General features: G+C 44.6%; 1 protein-coding gene across 1 annotated transcript in view; it reads right to left on the bottom strand.

The window, feature by feature from the left end:
• The window catches only part of SLC22A2 (solute carrier family 22 member 2), a 47,123-nt gene extending 37,210 nt beyond the window's left edge, over nucleotides 1-9,913 (bottom strand). Inside the window, exons 1-3 of the mRNA XM_054493121.2 lie at nucleotides 8,544-9,913; nucleotides 6,818-6,921; nucleotides 752-906 (exon numbers count right to left, since the gene is read on the bottom strand). Coding sequence (XP_054349096.2) covers nucleotides 752-906; nucleotides 6,818-6,921; nucleotides 8,544-8,957 — 673 coding nt within the window. The 5' untranslated portion in view covers nucleotides 8,958-9,913. The remainder of the gene's footprint in view (nucleotides 1-751; nucleotides 907-6,817; nucleotides 6,922-8,543) is intronic.
• Between the last annotated feature and the right edge of the window lie 13,328 nt (nucleotides 9,914-23,241).

Genomic DNA, 23,241 nt, shown 5'->3' on the forward strand with positions numbered 1-23,241 from the left:
TTAACATTTATCTTGCAAGTCCTATTTGTTCATTTGTATAAATGACTTGGTAACTTAGCAGAGGGCTAGAATCAGCTAGTGCTGGCTTGCAGGAACTGGTTTTACATGCTGGGGAATTTTACAAGCTGGTGGTTCAATCCATTGATATCAGCCATAGTGAGAATATTGCTATAAAGATGCTATGCTGTTAGAAGTCAAATATTCTCTTATAGTATATGCAACTTAACTGTAACTCTGGCTACTAAGGAATAGGATGTAAGTTATATTCCTGGTCCTAAAAACGGCTGGCTGAGTAACCTAGGTTGACTACAGTACGTGTGTTTTCAGTTTCCTTGTGTCTAAGTTGAGGATAATTGTAGTTTACTAGAATAGATTTTTGCAAAGTATTAAAGTCCTTTATAAATCTACTATATCTCTCATCACTGATTCTTCTTTATGAATAGGTCTGGTAGGATGAATTTTCTTTCCACACAATACTCCAGGGTACAGAAAACAAAAATTCCAAAAAAGTTGTATAAGAATCTGGGTGGCATTATGTTTACCCTTGTTTCTGCCTTCATTTTTTTAGTTTATAAGGAGGAATGCTGAATGAGTTGATACGCTTTTAGAAATTCTTTTGTTATAGCAATAAAAAAATCTCTCAATATTGTCTTGAAGCTGGGTCCCTTTTTCTGCATGCCACCCCCCACCTGACTGTATTTTGGCAGCGAGGTTGCTTTGTTCTCACAGCTGCAAGCACAAACATTCTTACTCAGGATGTAGCCTATTAACCAGCCTGCTTTGCTGACCAGTCCTTGGATTAAGCGAAAAATTAACATCCATGTATAGGTTGGGGAAATGGCCATGAGAACTCCAGCTGCAGCATTTATTAGGACTGTAGTTAGGAGGCAGAGCTTACGGCCAAACCTGCAGGAAGAAAAACAAAGAGAGGGAATCAAATTAATTTTGATTTGTGAAAATTCTAGAAAATGCATGGAAGTTATGGAAATCTAAACAAAGTTAGAGGTTAACTTTAAATTTTATAAATCCAAGAGGCACAGACTGATAGCCACAAAGGGAATCTGTGCTTCCAGGTCCAGGTAGCACTTTTCATCAGCACACTATGTGTAAGTTTTCAGCATGAGAAGCCCCATTCACCCCAGGGTTCAAGTACTTTCTCAGTCCCACACTGTGGCAGGTATTCAGGGAAAGAGTAATTCATCCAGGCCATCCCGTGCTGAATACCTATGGTCCTATCTAGGTCTTACATCACCATGTGAGCCACGGCCTTTGCACTAACGGTTTCAACCAACTATCAACCCAAGAATGTTTTCACTTTGAAAACAAAATTCAATGTTCAGTATATACCCCCTTTCTTTTTCAACGGTGCTTTTAGGCTTTGTGAAAATTGTCTTTGGTGCCACACATGTTACTATCCTATGGGGGCCTCTGTTTGGAGCATCCTGGGAAGACAGCTTCCACACATCAGATTTGGGAGACTCAGGTTTATTCAGTTTAGGGATTTGGAAAGTTGTCCCAGTACACAGAATAGAGGAAAACAATTGGTAACCTGGGTTTAATCATGACCTTCCTACTTACTGTGATGTTGGGCAACCTATTCAACCATATTCAGTGTCTTCATCTGGAAAAGACCCATCTGACCCAGCTGAAAAGAGGATTAAGTGAGATATTAGAGGTAAGGAGCTTGGCACACAGCCTGCCTCCGACCCCTTCCTTCCTTTTTTCCTTCTGTTTGCAAACCTGGCTCAGCTCAGAGAGTTGGCCTGGGGCCCAATACTGTTATTTTCACCATGTCCTGGTTTTCTTGTAAAAGACACCCTAATCCACTTAGTGGATATTTAAAAAAATTCTTCATAGAAAACAATGTTTATTTAATCTTTGTTTTTCCACTTCAATTGGAAGGATGGCTTTTTGTTATCAGGATTGCTCCTTTTAATGGTGGATAAACATTGTTTAATTGATGCTTTATTATTATGCAACTATATTCTAGTGAAGGTGTCAAATACTAACCATTTCAAAATAATCCACATTATTAATAATTATTTTGGAAGGGTAATATTTTAAATATGAAATTTAAAGGTTAAGCAGTCACATTGGTAATTAGTATTAACTAGTAAATTTCTTAAGTCTTAAAACTCTGTTTTGACCATGTAATTTCATTAAAAAAAATTTTTATTTTTAGTTCTGGGGTACATGTGCAGGATGTGCAGGTTTGTCACATAGGGAAATGTGTGCCATGGTGGTTTGCTGTACCTATCAACCCATCACCTAGGTAACCATGTAATTTCTTAATTCTCAGTCAAGGGCTCCCCACTGTAAATATACAACCTCTTGACCTCTAATTCAAAGCCTTCCAAAGTCATATCTCAACTTAATTTTTTAGCATTTCTTCCCACATTTTCCTACCCAAACCCCTTCCTTTACCCTCAAAGAGTATATAATCTATAAACATTGACTCAAATGGTACTTCTTCAACTTTCAAAACTGCTTCAGGCACACAATAGAACACCACAGTAGTGCCCCATGTAGATGGACAAAATCTTTTAGGTGATGAGAGGGAATATTCATCATTTGAAACTCAGAGCAAGAAAATCAAATCCATGATGTGGAAAAACTTCACTGGAGACATGTTCCACATAGGGAAGCAATGCTACTTAAAACAATAATAAGGCATGGCTAGAATAAATTTGGGGAATCTGGGATAGAGGTCTGAGACTCCTCCTACCCTTCAGCAGGGCTATTTAAATGGTTAAATGAAAAACAATCAGAAGAAACAGGAGAGGAAGGGTGGACTCCCCATACTGCTGGCTTGGTAAGTCTTTTAGCTACTTGTGACTCAGAATGTGGCTGAGGACTATTAGCATGGGCTTGGGAACAGCATCACCTGGGAGCTAGTTAGAAATACAGAATTTCAGGCCCACCCAGATCTGCTGGATTAGAATCTGAATTTTAACAAGATCCCCAGGAGATTTATATGCACCTTAACATTTGGGAAGCAGTGCTTTAATTTCATGGAGCCTCAGTTTCTTCATCCATTGTAAATTATCGATAATGAAATCTACTTTAAAAGGCTTTTGTGATCCTAAATGAAATATAACAAATGAGGATGCCCAGTAAAATGACTAGCACACAGTAATCACTGGTGAACGTGTTTTGGAAGATCCCATGTAGTTGGGTAAGTTTGACTGCAACCCACTGGGACTTTAGTTCTGCTTTTGATGCAGGACAGGCAAGCACAAAATTGGGGCTTAGCCTGGGAGGGTTCTTGGCTTTGCCCAGGAAAGAATTCAAGGGCAAGCTGGTGTTGTTAAATAGCCATTTTTATTGAAGCTGCAATGTATAGCAGCAGCACCTCTGCTCCTTGTGGAGCAGGGCAATTCCACAGGCAGTGCATCTGGAATAGCAGGTCAGAGGAGGCTCTTCTGTACTCATATTTATGTTTAATTATACACAAATTAATTTACATTATAAATTTAATTATACGCAACCCACTTTTAATTGTATGCAAATTAAGGGGTGGCTTATGCAGAAATTTCTAAGAAAAGGGTGGTAACTTCTGGGTTGTAGAGTCATTGCCATTAAAAGGGGGTGGTGATTGCCATGTTGCCATGGCAATAGTAAACTGACATGGTGCACTGGTGGGCATGTCTTATGGAAAGCTGCTCCTGCCTGGGACCTGTTTTAGCTAGTCCTCAATTTGGTCCAGTGTCCAAGCCCTGCCTCCAGAGTCAAGTCCCTCCTCCTAGCTCACTTCTATCTAGTTCCATCGCAACATATAAAAGTAGGGTGCTGGTTCTTAAGAGCTAATGATCAGACTTGCAGAAAATTTGCAAGCTAATTGTTAGCATAACCATTATTAAAAATTAAATTATATACATTTACAACTAAATTATATTGAAAGCAAGTGTAATATGCAAAACATCACTTTCCAATGATTTTACTATATTTGGCCATCTGTGCTTGTGAGGTTATTTACATCTACTCTATCTGCATGGTGGAAATGCTGTGTAATGGTGCACAATTCTAGCCAACTCTATGTCCTGTGATGTTATTTTTGTAGGCTGAAGTGAACCACAGTGGGTATATTTACACCAGAGCAATCAATAAACACTACAAACTGGGGCTTTCCCTCCCAGAGAACTAGTTGTTAAGCATTTACAAGCATGACACACTAAATATAGCACTTATGGCCAGGTGCAGTGGTTCATGCCTGTAATCCCAGCACTTTGGGAGGTCAAGGAGGGCAGATCACCTAAGGTCAGGAGTTCGAGATCAACCTGGCCAACATGGTGAAACCCTGTCTCTACTAAAAATACAAAAATTAGTTGGGCATGGTGGTGGGCGCCTGTAATCCCAGCTACTCAGGAGGCTGAGGCAGGAGAATCGCTTGAACCCAGGAGGCAGAGGTTGCAGTGAGCCGAGATTGCACCACTGCACTCCCGCCTGGGTGATAGAGTGAGACTCTGTCTCAAAAAATAAAAAAAATAAAAAATATAGTATTTATAATTGCTGCTTGTTAGAATTTAAAAAACCCTGGGATTAGTGAGGAATTGCTTTTTTGTCTCAGGTGATACTCAAAATTATTGATTAGGAAGTTACGGGTATATTATTGGGTCCACTCTTAGTCTTATTTACAATCTTTTCATAATGCCTTACTGTTTTTTTTTTAAATTATTCATGGAAGACAATGTGTTTTATTTAAAGTTGGCTTAATCTGTGAATACAATGGGGATCCATGACATTCTCGTCCCATTGTATAAAATCTGAAAATTGTAGGCATTAACTATGCAAAAAACAAATTGCTTTCTCATTTCTTTAGGCTAGGCTTCTCACTCCTGCATGCAGGCACCGAACAGAAGAAGGGCAATGACCAGCCAAGCTTCAGATGGTGTAAGAAAAAGAAGTTGAGGCATGGAGACAGCCTTCGGGGGAAGAATAATGAGTACTTACCTTGACAGAGGGGATTTCAACAATAGGAACAAAATAATGAGATCATCTAAGAAGGTGGATAATTGACTGGGGCTTATAACACAGGAATGCACTGTCAATAGGGATTTATAACCAATCTCCTACTTGTTGAGTGGGATGCGAATAATTAACTAATTTCTTAACCCACTGAGCAAGGTTAAAGATTGAGTCACCTGTTTACTCACAGCCTGTCAGGGAGTGAGTGTTAGCACCTCTACCTGATGGTGGAGGAGGGAGTGCAGAGAAAGTGAATGCCTGCAGGGCCAGAGCTGCCCAGGGGTGCGAGGTGGACTCTGGACCTCCCCTTGTTAATGTGTCTCTCCTGACTTAATGGGTCATCTTTAAAGAATCATCCTCAATTCTGCAGCAATAAAAATAAAAACAAATGACCTTCCCTTTCACCTTGCAAGCCTCCCGCAGAAAGCCCCAGGAAGAGCCTTGTCAGGGCAGCTGAGGAGACAATGAATAACCGTGGGTGATCGATGAGGTGCACGTGGCCTGTGCCTCCACTTTTATCCCTCTTCCCTTCTGCTGCCAGTTGGGCCCCAGGCCCCTGTGAAGTGCCTATGCCTTGGGGGTGTGATATATTAAGCCATCATTATTCATCTTTAACACATTTGCAAGTTTTAATTCAGCCTAAAAATATAATATAATCAGAGAAAATGTTCTACTTGCATTTAACATTATACTCACAGGTTTGGATTATATCATAGATGTAGTTGGGGATGGCATGGGAGGGCAACAAGCTAAAATGCATTGACTTTACCATTTATTTCAGTTACTTATTTATATTTTACATGTAAATTCATAATTATATATTTATATCTAGATAAAATTATATGTTTGTGTATTATATATAATAATCTATAGTTATGTATCACTGTCTCACTAGGTGATTGCTGATTAAGGGGAATACTATTACCCACAATGTTGAACACAGTGCCTGGCCAAGGAAAACACTCAATAAACAGTGTTATGAATATTAAATAATTAGCCCTGATGGCCAAGTTATCTAAAGTGTCTATCAACTATGAAGCAAACTTTTTGGTTCCTTTTCCTTTTGAGGACTTCTAAAAATGTCTCATTGGTCATCAAGAGAGCAAAGCTGCATGTTGTAAGAAACTTGCAGCACAGTGAGCATGGGATTCCAAAATGCTGGATAAGTAAGAGATATAGCAGTAGCTTGATTCGTACAAACACTGACTACTAGATTGCTGAAGACACAGACTCATCAGAGAGGCCTCTTGTCATCTCTCCAGGGACAATGACATTGCAGAGGTGGACATTTACCCCTCTTGTTGTAGACAGACCCTGTTTCCCTTTCTTTAAGTTATGGCTTCCACACATATAGTCACATATGGCCCCAGGAACCCAATTCAGGACTCTTGCAATCCCACAGGTATTAGGGAGATTCTACATCAGGCCTGGTGCTGGGGGCTCCTAGCATATGTGAGACAAGCAGAGGATAAGATTGAGCTCAGAGGCCCTGACGGCTGATGGCCAGGTGGATGGTGATGAGGCCAAAAATTGAATTGGGAATTACAAAAGGGATGAGATCATCTGTTACTCTCCCTTCTGACTTGAAGCTTCTGCATAGCCCACATGGAAGATTTCCCGTGTAATGTTGAAACATCTGTCTATGACCCCAGAGAATTTGAAAATAAAGACATTGGTCATGGTTATCCAAGGAGCAGAAGAAATTTAAGATTGTAAAAACACCAACATGAAGGCCAGGAGATTGCGGTCTGTGTGCTTGGGAAAGGATGGGATTCAAGCAGGGGCAGGTGCATCTGAGTGTTTGCCAAACCTTTGGGATTGTTTAAATTCCACCACAGGTGATTCAACCTACCTGTCTGCTATGTAGCCGATACTCATAGAGCCGAAAAAGAATCCTACATTCACTGATGCCTGGAATAGGTCCAACATCCAGGAGTTGGCACATACCAGGTTAAACTGCCAGCAGGGGAGATGTGTTCCAAGTTGGGAGAGAAAGGAAATGAAATCCCGTTAGAATCCTGTTGGACATAACTCAGCTAGGGTACTCATTAAATATTCCTTGAATTGAACTGTGTAGTTAAGTGGCAATAAGCCATTGTTTCTTGATCATGCCAATTTTCTTCTTCTTCTCTCTCTCTCTTTTTTTTTTGTGAGTCAGGGTCTTGCTCTATCACCCAGGCTGGAGTACAGTGGTGATCATGGCTCACTGCAGCCTCGACCTCCTGGGCTCATGCGATCCTCACACCTCAGCCTCCCAAAATGCTGGCATTATAGGTGTGAGCCACTGTGCCCAGCCTCAGTTTTCTTTACACAACAAAAAGGCTTGCCCTTCCATCTGGCAATTTGTCATTAAGCTAAAACTATATCATTGGCTAAATCAGCTGAAACTAGGTAATTACTTATAGACAAATTTATTTTTTCCTTTCTAATTTCAATGAACATGCAGATAGGTGTGTGGACATGATACAATGCCGGCACCAGGAGGTTGGGCCATTTAGCATCTCCCTGCTGTCTGTTTAATAAAAAAGGGATTAGGAGTGACTGCTGAAGGCTGCTGCATTTGCTCTTATTTGGAATAAGAGGAGGTGGTCGGGTGGAGCAGGTGCTGGACCAGGTCAGGAGACCCATCTTTTAGGGCTAACCCTGCTAAGTCACTCACTGTGTGGCCTGGGGAAAAACTCTTCTCTGTTTGGGGCCTCAGTTTCCTCATCTCTGTAGGAAGCAATGAGATTGGCCATGCGAGAGAGCCTTGGAGAGTTTGTGGTGTGAAGCCCATGAGCTGCCACATTTCCTGTAACTATCTGACCACTTTAGACCCTTCAAATTAGACTCTACCTACCCATCTGTTCACACAGAATATCTTCCTATTGTCCAAGCAGTCATTTTAAATTAAACTAGGCAACTGGCTCTCTCAGTATTTTCAGGATAATTTAATTCCCCTATTTTGCTTTGCTTTCAATAAAAGCAAGCTCCATTTTTTTGTCTTTTTTTTCTATTATATTTATTGGAATGAGGCTTCACAAATAGCTTTTGATGTCATCTGTAGTTTCTAAGAAAATAATAGTGCCATAGCATGATCTCCAGCCCCAAATGATTTTATATGAACACTTCGAGGAAATTAAAGAGAAAAAATAGTTATCGAGAGAAAAGCACATCCTATCACACAGTCAGGAACAGTTCAGGTGAGTTCCATAGGCTTTCAGGTGCGTGTGGGCATCTGTGTGATGGAGGAATAGAGGGGGAGGCAAGGCTTCCAGAGAAAGAGGAGGATCCACAATATTCCCTATCTTGGCAACATTTCCAGGAGTCCTAATATCCTTTGGCCTGTTCCTTATTGCTGGGGCATGCACAAACTAGAATCATTATTGTCAGCATCTGAAGACGTTTTAACTAATCCAGTTATTCTCCAGACAAATTAGAAGCTGCATGTTTTCATTTGGGAACTAGGATTTTGTAAGATACATGCAGGCCAAAGAGCATGTCCAGGCAGGGTTTATAAGAGCCGGGCCTTCCCTGGTTGCTTCCTTGAGAAAATCTCCATTTGCTTCTCCATCTGAGCTCTGAGCTCACTCTCTTACCTCGGTGACGATGGAGGAGCCAGGCGTCTCGTACACCCAGCCTTCCCGGCAGGGGCCCAGTGGCAGGCGGCTCCTGTTGGTGTCCAAGCTGGCCAGGGGGTCCACGCAGCCAAAGGCGCTCTGGTTCCAGTCCACCTCGTAGCGCCCACACTGTCTTGGGGAGGCCTCGCCCGCAGGTCCTGGGCCGGGCACCGTGTAGTTCAGTTCCTCTGCAGGACTCCAGCCGCAGCGCAGACTCAGCTCAGCCACTCCGGGGCTCCGGCAGCGGTGGTCAGGGGTGAAGCCCAGGAAGACGATGCCCACGTAGATGGGCGTGAAGGTAGCCGAGAGCAGAGCCAAGAGGAAAAACATTTGCTTCTGGAAAAAATGAAACTCCCCTCCATGCTCCAGGACATCGTCCACGGTGGTGGGCATGATCCTGCAGGCAGGCGGGCCCGAGGCTGCCCGACCTGCCCGGAGCGAGGCTGAGAGCGGCTGCAGCCAGCTCAGCACAAACCTTGGCCAGAAGTCAAAGAGGGGAGTTTACCTCTGCAAGTGACCAGCCTTCAGGGCAGGCCTTTCCTTGATCCAGCTGACTTCAAAGGTGCACCCCTCCAGCGGGGGTGCGTGTCCTTCTGCACTTCCCAAATGCCCTGAGCTTACTCCCAGGATGCCTGTCGTGTTTATTGTAACAGGTTCTCCACAGGCTTGTCGGTGCTCCACGCCAGCAGCACAAACCCGCCCTCTGTGTCCCACCGCAGGGAATCTGAGTGCTGGCCCATATCACAGCCCAGTAATCTTCCCGTAGTGCCCCGAGCAGCCAGGAACTTAATATACTCCTATCTCATGCGCACCGCCAGCCTTTCTTCAAGGCCCTATAGAGAAAACACACGTGTTTGGCCACAAGGCCCAGCGTGATGTGAACCAGGATCTGTGTCAGAACCCTGGTCCATATTCGAAGTGGGTTGCAAGCCTGACTGCTGGGCTCATTCTCCAACCAACAACAACAGCCGTCGGGATGCATGCTGGGGCTGCTTGTTTTGATGTTGTCCAGATTTTATAACTCTGCTTTTTAAAAGTGTTTGCTCCAATCTGGTATTCCTGCGTTTCAACCCTGAAGTGTCCTTCCCCTTGACCCATCTGGAGGGAAAGAGGAAAGTGTTTACATCGCAGACAGGTTAAGTGTAAATGCAGGCAGCTGTGTCCAAGCCACTATCTTTGTGTCCTGGATTTTTCTGTCCAGGTCTGTTGGGGCTCAGAAATCCATGCCCCAAGGTGAAGGCCTCAGAAGCAAAGTCTCTCTCTCTGACCTTCTCCTGCCCTCCTGTCTCTTCTGTCACCCATCATTCTCCCCGGGGGCAAGCCATAGAAGTGAGAATCCTTCTTCCCCAAAGCAGCTCGTGGAAACCAGACTCTTCTCTCCCCAAAGCCAGCCAGAAAGCCTAGAAATACCACTGTAACTTCCCCGCTGCCTTTCTGTGTAACAGTGGGCCGTAAAGAAATCCAGACCCGCATTCCAGAGGAGTCCTGTCCCCGATGCCTGGAGGAAGGAGTACTGCACGGAGAGGCCAACACGGATCTGAACAGACAGGCCTTGCTGGGTTTTCCCCTCAGCCTGCGAACATGAGTTGCTGCCCTTTTTGTCCAACCACAGTTCTATACTGCTGTCCAGTTTTCCCTGTATCTGTGGGTCTTCATTCTGAAGGCTCCTGTGTCATGTAAAACTGTGATCAAATAAATTTGTCATGCTTTTCTCTTGTTAACCTGTCTTTTGTTATAGGGGTGTTGGCCGTGAGCCTTAGGATAAGGAAGAAAGGGATCACTCCTTTCTGCTCTTACACGTCAGGGGCATCTCTTTAGGATGATGTTGTTGCATCTAAATGCAAGACAAACAGGAAATTTGTCTTCCTGGTGGACAAAAGGATTCTTAATACATCGTGATCCTGCCAAGTAGAGAAGGTGGCCTGCTGACATATCTGCAAACTAAATACCAGAAAGTTAACCCAATTTTCCTTCTTCTCCTTCTTTTTTCTATTGAATAGTCAGTGGGTGTAGTAGCGTAGTCTAAAAGGAGCTACCCACGGGGTCTTTCTCCTTGCTGCAGCTGCAGGCTTCTAATTTTCTTAAAAAAGCAAAAAGCAGGGCGCCGGCAAGGACATCCATTGACCTCCACTGCGGCTGTGTTGGGCACACAGAGGCACTCTGCTTCATGGTGCCCTGAGCTGCTGCCAGCCCCGTTTGCTCTGAGCTGAATGAGGGGGCTCAGTTCTGTTTAGGGACTTCCCATTCACAGCCAGCATCGTGAGTGCGTGAGCCGGAAGCCAAGGCTGCTCTGTCTGCACCTGTTCCCCGTCAAAGAGCTGTAGGAGGGCGAGTTAAAGAGTTAAAAAGTGACAGAGGCTGTCAAACTTTACTCCACCCCAGGGGCACAGAGATGCTCCTGACTGCCTCTTACAAGAAATTTGCAGACACGTGCACTTGGGTTTGACTCACTTAACATGTCAAGACATCAGATCTTCACGTCATGAGCAAGGGGCACCAGGTAAGGGCCAGAAGAGCTTTGCTGGCCAATGGGAAACAATGTTGAAATTCGCTACAAATTACTTAGAGGGAACAATCAGATAAGGAGGAGTTCAGACCTCAGGTTGCTTACAGCAATGTGTTTACACAGTCATTCAACATTGTTCCGTGGATGCACGAGTCACAGCACAGCTGCCATAAAATCAATCCCATAAGGTGACAGACCCTACAGAGAAGCCACATGGGCAGTGAGCAACTCAGGAAAAGAAACCACAGAAAGGAGGGGTAGACACCCTATGGTTTGAGTCCAGGTATCTTGGGAAATTGTCACTTCTTTTATGGGGGTGCTTACATATTCAGAAGCATGACTGGAGTGTAATCTGATCATTTAATCCATATAATCTGGTAATATATTATAATTAATGTCAGAAGTATTTCTCAACCTCTTATCAGGTTTCTCTGCAATGTAAATAAATATTGCCCCAGTGTACCACCCTTTCTACAGCACTGAGGAAGGCCAGTTGTGCCCAGACTAACCTTCTGGGCCCCCTGCACAAGAAGACATGGGGGCAGTTAGGGTGGGAAGTTAGAATGGATGAATCCTACGTATCCCATGGCAAGCCAGGCATCAGGTACTTAGAGGATGACACGGCAGAAGCAGTGAGACCCATCTTCAATGGAACGTAGGCTTTTGGGTCATTTATTAAGCAGGATGATTTTAGAAATCAATTTCTGGTCTATTGAGGTCAATGCAACCTGCTTGGCTAAGGTGACATCTACCTGAGACAAAAATGATAGAAATAGATTGTCTCACAGTGACGGGTGCCATCTGTCCTCTATGCAGCTAAGATGGAAAAGCAGTGGGAGCAAAGGGGAGGGTCAGCAGAGCAGCAGAGCCTGGACTGTAGCCCAGCCTGGCCCTAATGTATCCGTGTCACCAGGGCAAGTTCTAATATCTTTTGTAACAGGGCCATTATCCCTAAGTCAGAGAGCTGACGGATGAGATCGCATAGGACTATTACTGAGCACAGTGGCTTCAATAGTTGGAAGTTATTCACGGAGACACTTTCACCCTCTCTATTCCTCCCTTGTTTTCTTCCTCGGTGCACCCCATCCATCCGTCACATGCCTTGGTCTCCTTCCTCAACTTCCTGCTGCCCACTTGCATCACAGCAGGGTGGGCTGGGTGTAGGGCTCCTGGCCAGGTACAGCAGCAGGTGATTTGCATTGACCCAGACTTCTGGATCGCAGAGCCTCCCAGAGGGAAGGCAGCTTAGAGGACAGTAGGCAGCACCATGTGACACTTCAATTCCTCAACACCTGTCCCAAGTAGTTACACGGAAATGCTTTCAGTATTGGCTGAACCCAGGCTGTTGTTGGACTTTACAGATTGCTGGAAAGATCTTCTTCATAGCACAACAGGATTCATCTTCCAGAACTTTCCACACATTTGGATACTATTCTCCCTTTTTGGGTCAGGTAGATTAAGTTAAAACCTTCCTACACAGAACTTTGGATATTTGAAGCTTCCGTTTACCTCCGACTCTTGTCTTTTCAGAGTAAATATTCCCAGCTCTCCACATAGTGAATATGCTCTTCTCACCACCAACAGGGACAGCCCTAAGCTCTGTTTTGGTTTATCTCCTGCCTATAGGAGAGGAGTCTGGGGCCTGGCACATCACTTGGGTGGGTCCCCCGGGTGCGCTGTAGAGCCAGCGGTTATCTCCTCCTGCAGAGCAGGGGCTAACATCCCTCAGTGAGTTCAGTGTGCAGAAGGCAACTCTAAACCACTTCTATTGCCATCCAGATGAGCGAGGCTTCTGGGAGGGCTGACTAGAACTCTCCTTGGGCTTTATTCATCAGTGTAGTTCTGATTTTATTCATTTATCTTTATTGGTTCTATTCTCCCTACAAAATGATAGCTCTGTGCTGATGTCCTTTGAGGGAGGAAATTGGAATTAGCCTGGTGATGACAGGAGGAGGCATCCACTGGGGGAGGAGGGGGTGTGAGGGTGGCTAACTCGCTCCTCCCGTGGTTCCCTCTCCACTTTCCTCTTATACTCCCAGCCTTCACACCAAGCCTGTAGCTCTAGAAATCACAAAAGGACTGGACCCTGTTCTTTAGAAGGCAAAGCATGAGTCTAACACAAAACCACAGAGAGGACCCAGTGGACCTCATTGGTGTAATTTTGAAGAGCTCTAGGGAATCATTTTGTAAAAGACCCAGTTAAGTAAGTACTGAGTTTTCTTTTTCTCAGATACTCATTTTTAAAGGCTGTATTATTACTCTATGTAAAATTAAGTGCAAAGTATTTGGTTTGGCCCTGGGCTTCCAAGTTAGTGGTGGGGTTTAGGACATGCCACCCCAAAATTCAGAACCCTGGCATTTGAGAAAAGAGGCAGAGGCAGAAAGATCTCTCATGTTCCCTGTTCTTCTCCCCTGAAGCAGGTCAGTCATAGGACCTGCATTTGAGACGTGCCCTGTTGATACCTGGAGGAAAGAAACGTCCTTATCTCTGAAGACATAAGGACACAGAGAAGAGTCTGAACAAACACCCCTTGCTAAGTTTCCCCTGGTTTATTGCCATTAGATCATAGCCTGTTTGTGCAATCACACTTCCCCACACTGTCCACTCTTCACCAACCTAAGCTTAAAAATATTCAGATTTCCCTGTTCCTTTGGGCCTTCTCTTCTGAAGGCTCTGGTGTCTTGTAAAATATGGGTAAATGTATATGATTTTCTTTTGTTAATCTGTCTCATGTTAATAGGGGCCACAGCTGTGCACCTAGCCATGGGCAAGGAAAAGCTGTTTTCTCCTTCCTCTTCCATGAGGTTAAGCGTGCAGCTGGGATGTGCTGCAGGACCAGGGTCAGGTGTGGGGCTCATGCCTATCATCCCAGTGCTTTGGGAGGCCAAGGTGGGAGGATCACTTGAGCCCAGTAGTCCAAGACCAGCCTGGGCAACATAGTGAGACCCTATTCCTAAAAAAATAAAAAATAAAAATAAAAAAATAAAAACATGCCACAGGACCACTGCTCAGAGCTCTTGGGTCTGGCAACCCTGGACCTTCACATGGTTTTGTTTGTCAAAGCAAAGTCCTTATTAATATCCAAATACAGTTTGAGTTTTCTTGGGCATTTATCCTCTCCAAAAACCCAGGAGTGTGTCCACTTCTTGGTTGCATTGCTTTCTTCAAAGAGAGAGTGAATCCGGTAGAGATAGAAAGGATGTCCTTTACGTATCCCACAGCAGCCTCATGGAGAACGATAAGAGAACAATCATTAAAACTTTCATTGCCATAATTTTCTGCTTTCATTTTTTAAAAGTTTGGGTTAGCAACCAATTTCCTCCTTGACCAGGTGATTACTTCCTAAGACTGTTTATCCAGAGCATTAAGGAAAACAGAGCATACCGCCCTCCCACCATAGATGATAAGGGGATTCAACACAGGTGCGTGTGCTAGAGTTAAGGGAACATATTATGTTAACATGAATCTAAACTGACTTAAAAAATAGATGTCTGAAGCAAGTCTTTTAATTCACAGCAAGGCTGTGGCTCACCACTGGAAGTGTAACTGTTGTAATCTGGCTAGAGAGGAAAGTCCATTACATTTTAGTTTTTTTATGACTTCCTTCAGCCTGGAGCAGGGTAAAGTGGATAAAAGAGAGAGTTGTCTTCTTAGAAAAATTGCTGATTTCAGATTAGAAGAAGGAAAGCAACACCAAGAGCCTGGGACATTCTGTTGGGCCAAAACAAAACAAAACGAGAAAGCTGAGACTATTGGCTATGTTGACAGGAAAAAGGGGCCATCTGAAAATGCTCCCATTGGCCTAAAGTGGGGGAATTTGGACATAAAAAAAATTAACTGCAACAGGCTAGGAGTGGTGGCTCACACCTGTAATCCCAGCACTTTGGGAGGCTGAAGCAGGTGGATTGCTTGAGGCCAGGAGTTCGAGACCAGCCTGGCCAACATGCTGAAACTGCGTCTCTACTGAAAAATAAATATAAAAATTAGCCAGGTGTGGTGGCACGTGGCTGTAGTCCCAGTTACTTGGGAGGCTGAGGCAGGAGAATTGTTTGAACCTAGGAGGTGGAGGTTGCAGTGAGCCAAGATTGCGCCACTGCACTCTAGCCTGGGTGACAGAGTGAGACTCTGTCAAAAGCAAAAAACAAACAAACAAACAAAAATTAAGTGCAACGGATTGAAATACATGAAGTATATCTTAAAAATCTATGAGTATGAGTTCATAATGATGTTTTTAAAATCCCATGAAATAATGAGTCTCAGCATTGATCTGCAATAGACATTAAGTTTATTAAATGAAATGCTGATGAGAAATTTCATATTGGAGGGGTCAGGCTAACACCATCACTAGAAGTGGAAAAACTTGACTTTATGGGCTGCATGTTGTAACACAATCGGTTACAACACACAGCATACAACCTAAAACATAAACCTGAATGCACTCAAGCCTCTAAATCTGTCAGTTTACAGCATGTGTTGGGGACAAAGTAACAAGCTAAATGACAATAGAAGGAAGCAATCAGACAAATGTAGGATTCAGAACATTCTGCCAATGACCTGGGTTCTCCAAGGAATCCATGAGACCAGAGATGTAAAACCAGACCCAATGAGTGGGCTGTGTTTGGATACAACCGTGAAAAAAGATCTTTCAAACCATTTGAATGTGGGCTGGATATTAGATGATATTAAAGAATTATTTGTAATTTTATTAGGTCTGGTCATCTTGGCCATGATTTAAAAAGGGAGGCCTAATTAATTAGAATACATCATACTGAAGTATTTGTGGGTGACATGGCACATTGCCTTCTATTTTAAAATACTTTTTTATTAATAAAAGTGAATGCAGATGGAGAAAACAAGAGTGTCAAAATTAAAGCTACTAAAATGTAGTCACTGTGAAAAAGGACGTTACCCATGAGCCATCTCGGGCCTTCTGATCCTTGTGCCTCTGGTGGCATCCTCGGTCAGCTTTCAATGGCTTTCTTACTTTATTAGTTTCAAAAGACCTTCCTAAATCCATCCACTTGTTCTTTTACTTTTTTACTGCCTCATTTTTCCTACTGTACAAGTTGCTGTCAACGAAGTGGGATTTGCTAGAATGACCATGGCTCTGGGAAACATCGTTTGGGAAGAGAAAGGATAAAAGCGTGGGGGGTGAGGGAACCTTTGATTCCTTGGTGGCCACGTGCTCAGCCATGTGTGGAGCCACAGTTGTGCTGTGCTCAGTAACTAAAAGTGAAAGTTATCAGTGGTACTGAGAGATGGCTCCAACTCCCTGGAAGCTGGTTCACTGGATGTGTAAAGAAATGCAAACTAGGATGAAATGTTCAATTCCTTGGTTATTGTTATATGTAACAGCCAAAATGAAACTAAAAGGCGGTGCTGGCTCAGACTTTGATGGTAGACCAAGCTCAGATTTCAGTGGGTCTGAGTTTCAGCCACTGGCCTGAAAGCCACCCTCCAGGGAAAAATTATGCAGGAACAACGGAAAGTATCTCTAAGATCTCTGGTCACCAGAAGGTAGTCCATGTGGGGAGAGGGCCAAACCAGAAGACTATTGAAACCAGAGGTGTAGTGTGAAGGAATTGTTCATTTTGTAGATCAGTATCATCAGCTTCCTGAGGAGTCTTTAGTAAAAATGGATTATGACAGCAACGAATTTAGGATGAATATCTTTGGTTTGGAATGCTGCAGAGTGGAAGAGCGTGTTTGGGTTCATGCAGTACCCACAGCTTGCTGTGGAACAATCACAGGTGGCTCTAAGTGATCAGACACACAGAAGGTTATTCTCAAGGGAACAGCCAGCCTGGTGGACTGGTTACACTCACTGTAAGGTTTGTTTATCCTGAGAAGAGAGACTGTTGTCTCCTCCTATGACTGAAGTGGAGCACCCCAGATGAAGCGGCTGACATGCTTTGCGTGCAAGCCATGTGGGACTGTCTTTTTGATGACCGTGATATTCACCTGCAAACATGCCTGTTACCCATGTAAAGCAATATATATATAATGGAGAGAGAAAGAGAGAGAGAGAGAGAGAGAGAGAGATGGGGTCTCACTCTGTTGTCCAGGCTGGAATACAGTGGCATGATCTTGGCTCACTGCAACCTCCGCCTCCCGGGTTCAAGCAATTCTCATGCCTCAGCCTCCTGACTAGCCGGGATTACAGGCGCCTGCTGCCATGCCCAACTAATTTTTGTATTTTCAGTAGAGACAGGGTTTCACCATGCTGGCCAAGCTGGTCTTGAACTCCTGACCTCAGGTGATCCACCCGCCTCAGCCTTCCAAAGTGCTGGGATTACAGGCATGAGCCACCGCACCCTGCCTTAAGCAGTATTAATTGGGCATGCTAAATGGGAACCAGTGAGACCGTCTGAGCCCACAGGGGAGCGTTGAAGCTGGAGTGTTGGTAGGGCCAGATTCTCTCTGTGTTAGGTCTGTGTGGTGTGTGCACCGGAGCTTACATCAAAGCCTGTGAGCATCTCCCAGTGACAACTACTGGGACTTTGGACTGGAGAATTCTCATTTAAGGGGCATTTACGAACTTGGTCTCAGACATTAGTGGAAACTACTCTTATGACTGAAGGACATAAAATGATCTTAAAACATGAAATACCCCAGCTGTCTTGGGTGATATCAGAGAAATGCTCTAATGGGAATGGCAGTACCCTAGAAGAGTCCTGTAATAAAATGGAAGTGGTTTATACAGGATCATGCTGCCTAGGGAATACAAGGAGGCGATATGAGCAGGGAGCCCATTTTCCTCTAGGACTGAATCTGGAGCTACATGAGGAGCTTCTGGATTCTATCGTCAGTTGAACAGAGCCCTGTCAACCTCTCTCAACTGACCCACCAAGAGTTGCTTGGTTTGTGGGTGGCAGTTCCAAGGTGAACAGACACACAGTCCTGTTGGAAGGGCTACTTTGATCAAAGCAGGTTAAAACAAATCAACTTGGTGGGCTGAAATGCATGCTGTTATCTAACAGTGACGGAAGAATTGAAGGGTTGTAGAAGCTCCCTTTTGTAGCTTCTGTGTTTGGGATTTTATTGACTCTCGGGCAGTGACCAGTGGCCTGGCCATACACTCAGCAAGAGGGCCATGGAAACCTGGTTATTAAAAGGAAAACCCCATGGAGCACAGCCCTGTGGAAATCTGAGGGTGCATTAAAGTAAAACAAGTCAATGCTCATCAGAACTCCCTTCCAGATTCCAAAGGTGACTGGAGTCAACAAGCAGTTATCCCTGTGTCCTCCCCTGAAGTGGGCAGTTGGGTCCATGAAATAAGTTGGTAGCTGCAGCAGTGCAGAGATGGGCTGAATCTAGACATGTTCTGTATAGACACTGACTCTGGTCTGGGCTTTGCTTACCCGGTGGAAGATGCAAATGCTCACCGTGCCATTCAAAAGCCAGAACAGAAGATACTGCACCAATTTGGATGGCCCAGTCACATTTCTTTAGACCAAGGAACACACTGTACAGCCTGTAATGTCCAACAATGGGCAGAGCTAGCCTCCTCAGGGTAATAGTTTGATAGAAAAGTAGAACAGGCAATTCAAACATTAGTTGTCCTAAACGGGGGGAGATGAAGACATGAAGGGCTGGCTTGCACATCTTCACAAGTGTAGTGCACACTCACCATGAGTGGGGCTAAAGGCGTGTTCCCCCAACACTTTCCTCCGTTTCCTGGCGGATCTGGGGTAGAGGGGTGAGAGGATGCTGGTATGACTATGCAGTTCTTGCCAAGGGAGAAGTACACAGGTACAATGACTGCAATTTTTTTTTTTCCTTCCCTCTCCACATCACGTTAACTTTTTTTCCCCTACCTGATGCAGGGGTCATAGGCCCAGGGCTGCAATTATAAGTGCTGACAGCAGGGATGATTCCTAAGCAGGAGATTGTCACTATGTTTTTAAAACTTGTGTCAGAATTCACAAGGGCCTGACGGGGATGGGTTGTGCCTTCACCCCATCTGGCAAACTGGGGTTAACACGGAATGAAGCTATCTTGTTTGGTGGTAAATATAGCCCACTGCTTTGTACCCGGTCTGAATGGAGTGGACCCAGGGGGAGGCACTTGCTAGACCAGTAATGCTCCCAGCAATCTAGACCAGAACAGTGGCTTATCCGACGGTCCCTTCCAAGGGTGGAAACATTTGAGTCTAAACAAAGAGAAGGAGAAATCATAGCTGAGGGTAAAGGAGTGAATAAAAGGCTCCTATAATGAGGGAAGTCTCGTATTATATTAACACTGAAAATGCTTCAGAGCAAGAGATATCATTGCCTCTTAGCTCAATTATCCCAGATGCCCAGAAGGGTAAAGCTATGTGTTTGCTGAGGCCACTCCTGCTTTTGAAGACCTACAGGACAGGGTGGAAGCCTGCAAATCTGAGTAACCCCACTCTGGGAGACATTTCCATAAGATATGATGATGGACTGGACTAACTATTAACGAATGAATGGGATTCTAGTCATGTGACAGTATCTTTCGAGTTGTATATCATTTTGCTGTTAAGAGATCTGTGGCCAGAGACAGGGGGTGGACTGTGATACTGTACTATAATAAGAAATATCTATTGGTCTCTGCCCTCAGTTCCTGGCGCAGACCTCCTAAAACCCTGTAATTTCCTGAGCAATAGGGGTGCTAAGTGCATCTTTTATTCTGATGTTTGGTCTTTGACTCTGGTTCCTGACACAAAACTCCTAACCCCTGGAATTTCCTGGGTGACAGGAGTGTCTTTTGTTCTAATGGAGCCATTCCTGGTGGAATCCTGCATGGGGGCTGGTCGCCAGAAAGACCAAGCCATCTCCTCTGGGAAGAGAAGAGGGGCTGGCAATGGAGTTAATAATCAATGACACATATGTGATGAAGCTGCCATAAAAATCCTTGAACTGCAGGGTGTGGAGAGCTTCTGGGTTGGTGGACATGGGGGAGTGCCTGGAGGGAGGGAAGGTTCCCTCTGTGCCCCTTCCCCGTGCCCTACCCTGTGTATCTCTCCATCTGGTGCTCATCTGTATCCTTTACAATATCCTTGATATTAGTAGTAAACTGGTAAATGTAAGTCAACTGTTCCCCGGAGTTCCATGAGATAGATGCTTTTAGCAAATGAATCAAACCTGAGGCGGGAGCCATGGGAACTCCTGATTTATAGCTGATCCATTGGAAGTTCTGGAGGCCCAGCCTTGCAATTGCCATCATACGGGTAGTTTTGTGGGACTGGGCCCTTAATCTGTGGATGGCAACTCCCAGTAGATACTGTCAGAATTGATGTGTGGGGAAAAACCCAGACATCTGGTCACAGAAGTGTTCTGTGCTGTGCTGAGAGCATACGAGGGGAAATCAGTTTGCTTGTGTTTTCCTGCCACGTAGCAGAGCCTCTTCTGGGATAACCTGGGATTCTCTTCGTTCAAGCCTGATGGACACAAAGGACTTCATCTCCCTGGGTCCTTCCTTCCACACAGGATTTTCTTTTTAAGGCTTTTAAGCACTATCACCATGGAAAAAAAGGACAGAAGGTTACTGTTGGGTTCCCCCAAAATATATGTTGAAGTCCTAACCCCCAGCACCTCAGATATGACCCTGTTTGGAGACAGGGCTGTTACAGATGTAATTACTTGAGGTCCTGCTGGGGTAGGTGGGCCACTGGTCCGATGTGCCTGGCGTCCTTACAAGGAGAAGAGACATATGCACATGGCGGTGGAGACGCAGGCAGAGGCTGGAGCGCTGCAGCTGTGAGCTAGGGAACACCAGGGATCCACGTCCACCCCAGGAGCTGGGAGAGGCAAGGAAGCATTATCCCTTACAGATTTCAGAGGCTGCATGGCCCTGCTGACACCTTGGTACCAGACTTCTGGCCTCTAGAACCATGGGAGAATAAATTTCTGTTGGTTTCAGCCACCCAGTTTGCGGTCCTTTGTCGCGGCAGCCCTAGAAGCCAACAAAACTATGGCAGGGGGTTCCAGAATCTAGTAGTAATTCTGTGACGTGCTTCACAGCAAGGCGGGGAGCATCTTTGCTGATTGGCTTCCCGCTGAAATCTCCGGGCCCTCATAGTCTCACTCCTGTATTCCTAGGGACAAAGCCTGCTATAGTCTGAATGTTGGTGTCCCCCGCCAAATTCATATGTTGGAAACTGATGCTCAGTGTGATAGTATTAAGAGGTGGGGCCTCTGGGAAGTGATTAAGTCACAAGGACCCCACCCTCGTGAATGGGATTAGTGTCCTTATAAAGACACTTGAGTGAGCTTCCTTGCCCTTACTCCCATATGAAGAGGCAGCAACAGGACACCATCTATGAAACCCTCAGAAGATACTTAATCTGCTGGCATCTTGACCTAGGACTTTTGAGCCTTCTGAACTGTGAGCAACACATTTCTGTTGTTTATGAATTGCCCAGTTTAAGGTATTTTGTTACAGCAGCTCAAACAGATTAAGACAGAGCCCAACCAAACACACCCTCCTTGGCTCGCTCCGCTCCTTCCTTTTGTTGCCTCTCCCCTCATTAAGGAACGGGAAGGGAGAGATGAGGGATAAACAAGCATGGTGACGGATTGGTCCTAGACTGACATGGATGATGTATGCACCAGCGATTTCCTGGACCTTGCTCTGACTTTGGTCTTCCAGCAGTGTGCAGGCCCGCTCTGCCCCGCTCTACCCCACTCTGCCTCGCTGGCCTCAGCCTTCCTCTTTCATCATTGTTCACTTCACTCCCATCCACCTTCTTCCCTTGTTCCCAAACCTATCCTGATGAGAAGTTTGAATTCTGTATTAAGGAAAGACCTTCCAATGCAGTGTGGAGTGAGGGCCATTCCCACATATATGCACACTCCATACTCATTTGAAGTGATTTTGTGAATTACAAAACCACAGTAATTTTCAGGAGTAGTGGCATGCCTTAGTAGGAAATGTTGAATGGAATCACAAAAAGCTTGAGAATAAGAAAAATAAAAAGATAGGATGTGCTGACATTTTTGAAAGCCCTAAAATGATTTGGTGTCCATAGTGGGAACCTTGTCATACTCATTTACATAGTATGGAAGGCTATTTGACAAAAAAATCAAATGAGGTATAGGAATAGTAACTCATTATAAATTGGGGACAATAAAGCCAAATTCCACTGGATTTTAAAGTTATACAAATGATTCTCTAGTCCCTAAATTAGGGATATAAAAGTCCATAGGCAGCTTTGGGGCTGAAAGGGGTTCAGTAAGCATCTTGCTGTATAGTGGGGCAAGTACTGACCCAGAAAAGAATCTGTACTTTGTCCCAGATGGGCTATAACTTGCTCTGTGACTACCATCACGTGTGTTCTGGCAGAGATTCATAGGCAGGCAGAGGAGTGGGGAAGCTTCATAGCAGAAAAGGGAAGGTGTCAGGTGTGTGCTGACTGGAGGCTGCTGGCCGGGGAAGCTGGAAGGAAGTGGGCTATCTAGCGGTGGTGCATCCATCCTCTGTAGTTGGCTAGAGCACTTAGTTCACTCTCTCCAGTTTGGGCTGATTGCAGAGTTCTAACTTTATACACAGTCTGGCCATTGTCCATGTGTATATTCAGTCTCTCCCAAGCTAGTCATCTGGTAAGTGACCAATAAGCTTTAGTTACTCAATACAAAGAAACCAAACCAGCATTAGATGGGGAGGAGAGTTCTATCTAGAGATCTAACACTGTGATGGTGGAAGCAGTCCCAAAGAATGACAGCCTATGATACCATGCTTGGGGGTGTGGTCTTCTGGTCTCATCAGAAAAAGTACAGAGCTCAGAGCAGAATCACGTGGAAGCAGCTCTCCCCTAGACTCTCCTAGATGTTAGGTCTCTGAGATCATAGTAATGCAGTCAGCAATGAAACCTACCTGGTTAATTAGAGAAACACAGCTCCATCGATGTAAGAGAGAGGTCTGGTAAGCCTTCTTATGGAAAATTCTTTACCGATTTTCCCTTCAAATATTGTTTCTTCTCCATTCTCTCAACTTTCTCTCAACTGGAATCTTTCCATAAATAAGTTGGAGCTTTTCATTCTTTTCTCCATTTCTTTTCACTTTGTCTGTATTTTCTATCTCTTTAGTTCTCTGGGTCAAAGTCTATTTTGTGTTCTCAGATGTAGTTTCAGCTCACTAGTTTTCCCTTCTGTTGTGTTTGGCTTATAGTCTAACTTGTCCGTGGCATTTTATTTTAATGGCTGAAT

This window comes from Pongo pygmaeus, chromosome 5, assembly GCF_028885625.2.
Source record: "Pongo pygmaeus isolate AG05252 chromosome 5, NHGRI_mPonPyg2-v2.0_pri, whole genome shotgun sequence".
NCBI lineage: Eukaryota > Metazoa > Chordata > Mammalia > Primates > Hominidae > Pongo > Pongo pygmaeus.